The sequence below is a fragment of the Anabrus simplex genome, chromosome 1 (assembly GCF_040414725.1).
Source record: "Anabrus simplex isolate iqAnaSimp1 chromosome 1, ASM4041472v1, whole genome shotgun sequence".
Lineage (NCBI taxonomy): Eukaryota > Metazoa > Arthropoda > Insecta > Orthoptera > Tettigoniidae > Anabrus > Anabrus simplex.
In genome coordinates, this window is record NC_090265.1 from 1,154,219,820 (window position 1) to 1,154,230,668 (window position 10,849).

Below are 10,849 nucleotides of genomic sequence, written 5' to 3' on the forward strand. Positions count from 1 at the left end.
TCTTTGCACTCCTTTTCAGATAATAAAATATATCAATTATACTTTCATCTACATTTACGGGCAAGCACGCCGCACCCTTCTCGACAGCAGGATTAATTAGGTGACAAGAGCAGCCTACGATGATTATGTTACTATTTTCCTGCTTCAAACATCCTGCCACACCATTGTTTAACCCTACCGTTACTGGAGCATTATCAGCACCAAGAGCTAGGCAGTTTTTTTTATTGGAATGCAGAATTCCCGAAAAGTTGAGAGCAAAAGATTGGCAATGTTAGCTCCAGTAGCATCCCCTTCTAAATTAGGCACAGAGAGTAGACAACTCTGAATTTCATTGAGTTCAGGCCTAAAAAATGTTACAACAATGGGACATATTTTCAAGTCGCTTTTATTGCTACCATCAGTAGCAACAGAAAATGCATTCAACCTGCAAATGTGATACAATTTTCGCCTTTTCTTCAATGCATTTCTGTAATGATAGCCACTCTTTTCGTTCTAGCACATCCATATCGTTTAGCGATTTCTGAATCAGGAAACATTTTACGAAACAAAGGTCCCGTATGATCGGCACAATTTACAGGCAGGTTATGTTCTACTATAAATGACATAAATAACGCCTCGGCATTCGTCACAGGATTTACATCTTGGTTTTTACACGAAAAGTTCACTTTCTGGTTTCTTTCTACACAATGGACACTCTCCTTATGTTTTTTCGGTTTGCATATGCTTGAGTATATCGCATTTCCCGCCATGTGGAACTGAAAAAATCACACCTACATATAGTATAGAATGTGAACGTTGGTCCCTTTCTGGATTCACTCAAACATGGAAACTCTTCCCTATAAGCACTTTTAAACACTGCATCATATTTCTTTTTTGACATTTTGGCCAAAACAAATATTAAGGCACAACACGAGCACTTCTGCAGGTCTTGCCCCGGGTAGAACGACTATTGTGTGCTACTTCTGAGGTTAGGTTACTCCAAAGAGACTGCTTGACTCGCTTGCAAAGAGAATGACTGTAATATAGACCAAAGAGGAGCACATGACTGGCCACCGTGCCCCGTACTGCCATCTGGTATCATTATTAGAACTACTATCGACCAGCCATAATCAGCCATATATCGATAGAACGAGGAAATCCGCGGGAGTTTAAAATAATACAAAAATTACGAAAATTGCTCTGAAAATCGGGAGATCGGACCCGGCGATCAGGAGATCGGGAGGAACTATGAAAAATCTGGAGACTTGGTACGTCTGTACAATGGTATTAAAGTTTTATTTTATAAATTTTCAGGTAATATAAAATCATCAATAACTGGGAAGATTAATATTAGCTATATTAAGAAACTGAAAAAAATTCATGTATCATCTTTATATTCAAATTTGTGAAAGTATATATATTTTCCACTACTTCTCCACACATAAAGAGAAATAATTTATATTCTCGGTTCTAATTGGTCTCCCGTATCTTATTTTCCCCATCCATTATCGGTCCTTGAGAATTACGTGTGAATATAAAATGAATGTGAGTTATCACTGACATCACGGAACATGGTCAACTAGATCCACACTGCACTAGCTAGTCGGCCAGGCTCCACTTTGTGAGCTTTGCGCATGCTCACAAGTGAATCGCAACGTTTGACAGCAATGTGCAAGTATGATGTCTAGACTATCCTAGTACATGGATAATCTAGGTCTATGAATGATATGTTCTTCATCCATAGTTAGTCATGCCTAAGTCGGGATTAACTTTAGTGCGGACTATTGCAGGACCTACCCGGCCAGGTCAGGGGTTTTTAATGGTAATGATTGATATCCCTGGCCTGGAGACTGGGGGTTTGTGACATCCTTATTCTTCCTTTCCTCACACACAACATTTCACACTACCACCATTCCAATTACACGCAGGTTCATAGAATATGGTGCCAGTAGGGGCAAAAGATCCACATGAGTCAACGCCACGATCAAATAGCTTTTTTTATTTATTTAATGACAGGACTAGTGAATGTTTATAAATAGCACCCCTTACAACTTACTAGTACACCTACCTGGCGTGTCACAGTTATTTCTTCAAATTGCTCATAACCAAGAGGGCTGACTTCAGTCTTCCGGTTGTCAAAAGTAATAGTAACACTTGCTTTAGTAATACCAGCCTGACCATTTTTGTACACCAACTCCTGTAGAGAACCAGCTCGAACCTGCCAATAAAATGTTAAAAACACACAATAAAACATCACAAATGAAACACAGAAGAATTCAGATTACCATATCTACGCGAATAATACCTGCACATTTTTTTTTTAATTGAGCCACGAAATTGGGGTGAGGGTTTTATTTGTGTCAATGTTGGCATATTTTTTTTCAAAATCAGCCTTCCTAAAGTTAGGGTGTGGGGATTATTCGCGCAAATACGGTAATTTAACATACCCTTGCCCCAGGCATTATGTCTCTTATATTTAGGTCATCAGTTTGCTCTCTAGTCAAGGATGTTGAATGCGGCATTGTGATTTATCCTTCAACAGCTATTCCAGTATTTCACAAAATGCAGATATTTTTGTAATGTCTATACAGAAATGTTTTCAAATATTACAAGGTTTTCCAAAGGTTATCTCGCTAACAAATCCATTCAAAACCTAATTTGGAGATCCTACTTGAAGTCACTCTCCTCAAAATCTCAAGCTATTCAGTTGCCAGATTCAACGGACTTCTTTTCCAAGTTAAGGATAAGTATGGTCCTATTTGCATTATTTTCTGTATTTAGCATAAAAAAATGGAGAAATAAATTTCAGTTCCCTGGAGTCAAGTATTTTCGCCATCGTCACCATAAAACCTGTCTGTGTCGGTGCGATGTAATGCAAATAGAAAAAAAAGAAAAGTATTTTTGCCTTTTTCCCTTATTGGCTTTATGTAGTACTGCAAACATGTCTTATGGCAACAATGGGGCAAGACAGGGCTAGGAATGAGAAATGGCCATGCTCTTAAGGTACAGCCCCACCATTTGCCTGGTGTGAAAACGGGGAACCACAGAAAACCATTTTCAGGGCTGCCAATAGTGGGGTTCAAACCCACTATCTCCCGAATGCAAGCTCACAGTTACGTGACCCAAACCGCATGGCCAATTCGTTAAGTGTTACATCTGCTCATGCATACGTAAAATTTAACATAGTACTAAACTAGCTGCTGTGTTCCCATCATTGGCAGCTTAGCTTTGTAACTGCAGCTGTAATGCGAACTAGCAGAGATGAGTGACAGTAGAAAAGAAGAGAGCACACTCCATCCAACAACAGAAAGTCATATTATTGTTGGTATGTTTTATGCACTTCGGACATTGTAGGCAACATTTTTTCTCCAAGTTTGCCACCCATTTAAGGCCTAGGCGTTCAAACCCCCACTCCTATCCTGAGCCATTCTTTTCTCCCGCTCATTAGAGTGATTGTTCTTTCAAATTTTTATTCTCGTTTCAATGACCAAACACTTTTTCAGTTTATAAGAACTGCGAAAACAAGAGGTAGTTTGTTACCACGACGATTGCAGAATATTTCCATATCACCAATGCATAACAATCTAAATTCCTAAATATCTCCATTATCATAACTCATACAGTAAAAAATCTGTAACATACATTATACATTATCATTAAAGACTGTCATGCCTTTCAGCGTTCAGTCTGCAAGCCTCTGTGAATTTACTAAACGTTGCCACAATCCTCGATTTGCAACTAGTGTTGTGGCCACATTTAGTTCTATACCTCTAATCTTTAAATCGTCAAAAACCGAGTCTAACCATCGTAGTCTTCGTCTCAGTCTACTTCTCTTACCCTCCATAACAGACTCCATTATTCTCCTAGGTAACCTATCCTCCTCCATTTGCCTCACATGACCCCACCACCAAAGCCGGTTTATGCGTACAGCTTCATCCATTAAGTTCATTCCTAAATTAGCCTTTATCTCCTCATTCCGAGTACCCTCCTCCCATTGTTCCCACCTGTTTGTACCAGCAATCATTCTTGCTATTTTCATTTCTGTTACATCTAACTTATGAATAAGATATCCTGGGTCCACCCAGCTTTCGCTCCAGTAAAGCAAAGTTGGTCTGAAAACAGACCGATGTAAAAATAGTTTTGTCTGGGAGCTCACTTCCTACTTACAGAATACTGTTGATCGCAACTGCGAGCTCACTGCATTAGCTTTACGACACCTTGATACAATCTCACTTACTATATTACCATCCTGGTAGAACACACAACCTAAATACTTGAAATTATCGACCTGTTCTAGCTTTGAATCACCCATCTGACATTCAATTATGTTGAATTTCTTACCTACTGACATCAATTTGGTCTTCAAGAGGCTAATTTTCATACCATACTCATTGCACCTATTTTCAAGTTCCAAGATATTACACTGCAAGCTTTCGGCACACTCTGCCATTAAGACCAAGTCGTCAGTATAGGCCAGACTGCTTACTACATTTCCACCTATTTGAATCCTTCCCTGCCATTTTATTATACCTTTCAGCAAATGATCCATGTAAACAACGAACATACATACATACATTATCACCATAGACTATTATGCCTTTCAACGTTCAGTCTGCAAGCCTCTGAAAATTCACTAAACGTCACCACAATCCTCGATTTGCAACTAGTGTTGTGGCCTCATTTAGTTCTATACCTCTTATCTTTAAATCGTTAGAAACCGAGTCTAACCATCGTCGTCTTGGTCTCCCTCTACTTCTCTTACCCTCCATAACAGAGTCCATTATTCTCCTAGGTAACCTATCCTCCTCCATTCGCCTCACATGACCCCACCACCGAAGCCGGTTTATGCGTACAGCTTCATCCATCGAGTTCATTCCTAAATTAGCCTTTATCTCATTCCGAGTACCCTCCTGCCATAGTTCCCACCTGTTTGTACCAGCAATCATTCTCGCTACTTTCATGTCTGTTACTTCTAACTTATGAATAAGATAACCTGAGTCCACCCAGCTTTCGCTCCCGTAAAGCAAAGTTGGTCTGAAAACAGACCGATGTAAAGATAGTTTTGTCTGGGAGCTCACTTCCTTCTTACAGAATACTGCTCATCGCAACTGCGAGCTCACTGCATTAGCTTTACTACACCTTGATTCAATCTCACTTACTATATTACCATCCTGGGAGAACACACAACCTAAATACTTGAAATTATCGACCTGTTCTAGCTTTGTATCACCAATCTGACATTCAATTCTGTTGAATTTCTTACCTACTGACATCAATTTAGTCTTCGAGAGGCTAACTTTCATACCATAATCATTGCACCTATTTCCAGGTTCCAAGATATTAGACTGCAGGCTTTCGGCACAGTCTGCCATTAAGACCAAGTCGTCAGCATAGGCCATACTGCTTACTACATTTCCACCTAACTGAATCCCTCCCTGCCATTTTATACCTTTCAGCAGATGATCCATGTAAACTACGAACAGCAAAGGTGAAAGATTACAGCCTAGTCTAACTCCTGTAAGTACCCTCAACCAAGAACTCATTCTACCATCAATTCTCACTGAAGCCCAATTGTCAACATAAATGCCTTTGATTGATTTTAATAATCTACCTTTAATTCCATAGTCCCCCAGTATGACAAACATCTTTTCCCTCGGTACCCTGTCATATGCTTTCTCTAGATCTACGAAACATAAACACAACTGCTTATTCCTCTCGTAGCATTTTTCAATTACCTGGCGCATACTGAAAATCTGATCCTGTAAGCCTCTCTGTGGTCTGAAACCACACCGGTTTTCATCCAACTTCCTCTCAACGATTGATCGCACCCTCCCTTCCAAGATGCCAGTGAATACTTTGCCTGGTATACTAATCAATGAGATACCTCAATAGTTGTTGCAATCCTTCCTGTTCCCTTGCTTATAGATAGGTGCAATTTTGCTTTTGTCCAATCTGAAGGTACCTTACCAACACTCCACGCTAATTTTACTACCCTATGAAGCCATTTCATCCCTGCCTTCCCACTATACTTCACCATTTCAGGTCTAATTTCATCTATTCCTGCTGCCTTATTACAATGGAGTTTATTTACAATCCTTTCCACTTCCTCAAGCATAATTTCACCAACATCATTTTCCTCCTCCCCATGAGCTTGGCTGTTTGCAACACCACCATGATGATTTCCTTTAACATTGAGAAGACGTTCAAAATATTCCCTCCACCTCTCCAGTGATTCCCTGGGATCTGTTATGAGTTCACCTGAATTACTCAAAACACTGTTCATTTCCTTTTTTCCTCCCTTCCTAAGATTCTTTATTACTGTCCAGAAAGGTTTCCCTGCTGCTTGACCTAGCCTTTCCAGGTTATTACCAAAATCTTCCCATGACATCTTTTTGGATTCAACAACTATTTGTTTCACTCTGTTTCTTTCATCTACGTACCAATCCCTGTCTGCCTCGGCCCTTGTTTGGAGCCATTTCTGATAAGCCTTCTTTTTACGTTTACAGGCTGCTCTCACTTCATCATTCCACCAAGATGTTCGCCTTTTCCCATCTTTACACACAGTTGTTCCTAGGCATTCCCTTGCTGTTTCTACTACAGCATCCCTGTATGCCACCCATTCACTTTCTATATCCTGAACCTGCTTACTGTCTACTGTTCGAAACTTCTCACTAATCATATCCATGTACACACAATATCAAATACATCCCTCCACAACATGTACAACAATTTGCTCCCAGGAACCCACTAAGGTGTGGGAAAAGCTGTGGAACAAGTGGTTAGTAGGTTTCTGTTTTGAACTACCAGGATCACTTTCTAGTTTTAAATTACTAAACTTAACTAACTTTTACGTGGCCGTGACTCTGTCATTTTCTACCATTAGAAAAAAGAAAAAAAACTTGAATCACTACCGAGTTTGGACAGTGAAAACAGAATGATACGATTCGAATCATGAGATTTCCACTAGCAGCAATAAAACATACACAAATAATTTTCATTTTGTTTCCTTGGTGCTGCTAACTGCATATCCAACTCATCTTCACTGGATATAGATTCAAAGAAATCCTCATTGCTTTCCATTTTTATTATTTAATAATTAGTTAATTACTTATTTACTAATTATAACTAATTTATTCTTTATGTATTTATTATTACATCTCAATTTACAAGTATCATCGCTATTTTTCTATGTGATAAAAACATTGTCTATCCTGACGTACTTTACTTTGTCCATTGTGGCAACCCATAATTGCGGGAAGTCGTTGATTCGTTCAATAAATATATATATATATATATATATAAAACAGATTTAGAAATGATTATTACTCCTTAGAGGATATGGGAATGTAAACAAATCACTTGTGACAAAAACAAGGAACAGAACAAGAGTGGAAATGCACGTGGTCTGTCCAGTGAGTTTCCTCTCTCACACATGTATTCCACTGTGCATGTCTTGAACTACCGGTACATGCCACAGGCCGCAGACGAGTTTGAGGAGTGTTGGAACACCCAATTTGAGTGTGTGATTCAGTCCAGGATCGGTTTGGTGTGTGTTGGAATGCTTTCTCTCAACTGTGCACGCATCAAATGGTCACGGACTTGTTTTGGAACGAACCTAAAGCATCAGGCTTCTTCCATATTATCTCTGATTAGTGTTAAGAGAAGAGAGTTGTACAGGGCCCCGTGGTAGAGGGGTAGCGTGCCTGCCTCTTACCTGGAGGCCCCTGCTTCGATTCCCGGCCAGGTCAGGGAATTTTACCTGAACCTGAAGGCTGGTTCGAGGTCCACTCAGCCTACGTGATTAGAATTGAGGAGCTATCTGATGGTGAGATGGCGGCCCCGGTCTAGAAAGCCAAGAATAAATGCCGAGAGGATTCGTCGTGCTGACCACACGACACCTCGTAATCTGCAGGCCTTCAGGCTGAGCAGCGGTCGCTTGGTAGGCCAAGGCCCTTCAAGGGCTGTAGTGCCATGGGGGGGGGGTGTCTAGGGGGTGTTTCTTCATCCATCTGCAAGTAATTATACCGGACACCTGGTTCCTACCTCAGTTCACTCACCAAGTCCGAGTGTAAAATATCCTTCCATTTCAGTAGCCACTCCCCTTCATCCATTCATTACTAGAATAAATGTTCCTTCTTTATAGCAAATAATAATATAATTTCATGTGGATATTTCTAGCCGAGTGCAGCCCTTTTAAGGCAGACCCTCCGATGAGGGTGGGGGCCATCTGCCATGTGTAGGTAACTGCGTGTTATTGTCGTCGTGGATAGCGTTATGTGTGGTGTGTGAGTTTATAGCAAATAATGCCAGAAGCTTTTATAAATAACATCGTCTGACATGTTTCCACTTAAGCTTACCAACAGACCAGTGGAGAAAGACTGAATGGTAGTGCCAGTCTTCACGTTCTGTTTTGCTTGTGACTTATGTTTGCATATGCAAATCGTCCAGGAAGATGTAGCGTGTGACTGCCTTAACAATAGACTGTTTCAACAACAAAGGTAACGGAGTCTTGTACAGTTCATAAATGCTCGGGTATAGCAATGTAACAGACTCCACACTGACATTTCATGCACACAGGCTAAACATTAAATTACAAGTATGCTATCATTCCGCAGATATATACTATCTGCGCACTTTTTAGCGATAGATTTACACCCTAGTGCTGAAGCGGTCGACCTCGGCAATCTTCAAGATTCGTACTGGCAATCTTTGAAACACAAACTATGAATCGTTTATGCATCGCTGTGAGACGTCTGGTGTACACTTTACGTACTAGTACTGTTATTTACACAGCAAAGCCAAATTATAGAATTCACTCTAGGAATAAGATTCGCATCGAGAAATGTTATATAATGTTATATAATGTGTGTGTGACACAGTTGTTGGCTCAAAATAACAAAGATCTAGAAAATTCATATTAATCGATTCATTCCAGATTTAATTTCCATTCAGTTGACAGTACTAACGAAACCGGAAGAGCTCCCTCCTTACTCCTCAAACCCTTACACAAATCTATCGCTAAAAAGTGCGCAGATAGTACATAAATGATAATAATTATATATTTTAATATGTAATAAATCAGAATTGACAAATACCTGCAGTGGGAGATGGACAAAAATCAAGTAAATCTCAAATAAACATCAATGTCAAGAATACACTGAGAATTCCAGAGATGAGTTTGAAATTCCTGATGCTAGTGTATGTTACAGTTGGTCAAGCATAAATAAATGTTGCCATTAACTACACAAACCCCCTATAGGTGGGGACGGTCGAATAACATGCATAGTATTCCCCGGCTGTCGTATGAGACGATTAAAAAGGGTCTCACAGGCTCTTAACCTGGGAGCATGGATTGGCCACCATGGGGCTCTTAGGTGAATCTTAACATTGCTTCCACCTACTCGTGCCAGGCTCCTCATTTTCATTTATCCTATCCAACCACACTTGGTCAACACTTATTCTTTTCCGATCCCAACGGCACTACACTTGGAGGCCAAGGGAGTCATTCATTTTCGTGACCTTCGTGGCCCTCGTCTTTCTTTGGCAAATAACTTCATTTTTCGAAATGATGGATCCCCTCCACGTATCTTCCTCCGATTAGCGTTCATAGAGAATAGATGCCAGTTGTACTTCCTCTTAAAGCAATGATCACAAACACAAATTACTACATAACCTATTTTAAAAAAGACGACACGAATATAAGAGCCATAAACTTGTACTTACGTGCGTTAAGTTTGATATTCCTAGCACAAAACAAATTGCATCTAATATATTCGACTTTCCGCTTCCATTCAATCCAGTAATTGCGTTGAATTCACGATCGAAACCATTAATTTCCTGACGTTTTCCATAAGACTTAAATCCTTCTATAACCATAGACTTGATGTACATTGTGGTTCTCCTCTCACACAGATAGTATGTCACAATAAAGAATGCACCAGGATAAACAACACAACACTGTATTTTTTTTTCACTTTACATCTACCAGACAGCTACAGCACTAAGGCCAGAGCAGAACTTCGTTACCTATTTCACGAGTGGCGCCAAAAATACGAATATGTCAAACCGCACGGAAAATTAATAAAAACTGAAAATCAGCAGGCAAGAGTAAATGTCATCGAATCACAGCCTGCTCGATCTGCATCCGATGGCTGCTTATACTGCCTGCTCATTACAACATTTTAACATGGCACAAATTGAAACACTCCGTTTACAAATACCCACAGCAAGCAGCAGCACCAACCGGCTCCTGAACTGTCGGAATGAAATAGCGGAAAATAGGGTAGTACTGTACTTATTTTAAGTGAAAATGGTGTACTGCTGCGTGCCTTTCCGCAAATCAAAGAAAGGCAAGCCATGTTTTGTTTTATAAGAATGGGAGGAGGGTGCAATGACATGACTGACTCCCGGGCTGCTCAGAATTCCATAAAGACAATTCTGAAATCCGGTATTTTAATGTCCACCAATGGTGCTAACGTTACCCACAAGCAAAATTCAAAATTTTCTGCCTCAGTATCCTCTCCCGAACTTGACGAAATAGAACCAGTGATGCCCGCTGAGTACCGGTATGTACCTTTTTTTTTTTGCTATTGCTTTACGTCGCTTCGACACAGATAGGTCTTATGGCGACGATGGGGAAGGAAGGGCCTAGGAGTGGGAAGGAAGCGAGCGTGGCATTGATTAAGGTACAGCCCCAGCATTTTCCTGGTGTGAAAATGGGAAACCAGGGAAAACCATCTTCAGGCCTGCCGACAGTGGGGCTCGAACCCACTATCTCCCGAATACTGGATACTGGCCGCACATAAGCGACTGCAGCTATCGAGCTCGGTGAGTATGTACTTGATTTACTGGAAGATGTTCGTGAGCCCCC

The 10,849-nt window shown here is 40.4% G+C and overlaps 1 protein-coding gene across 1 annotated transcript in view; it reads right to left on the reverse strand.

Moving 5' to 3' along the window:
• The window catches only part of SMC2 (structural maintenance of chromosomes 2), a 349,885-nt gene extending 339,906 nt beyond the window's left edge, over positions 1 to 9,979 (reverse strand). The window contains exons 1-2 of the mRNA XM_067137430.2: positions 9,703 to 9,979; positions 2,048 to 2,197 (exon numbers count right to left, since the gene is read on the reverse strand). Of these exons, the coding sequence (XP_066993531.2) occupies positions 2,048 to 2,197; positions 9,703 to 9,870 (318 nt within the window). The 5' untranslated portion in view covers positions 9,871 to 9,979. The remainder of the gene's footprint in view (positions 1 to 2,047; positions 2,198 to 9,702) is intronic.
• Between the last annotated feature and the right edge of the window lie 870 nt (positions 9,980 to 10,849).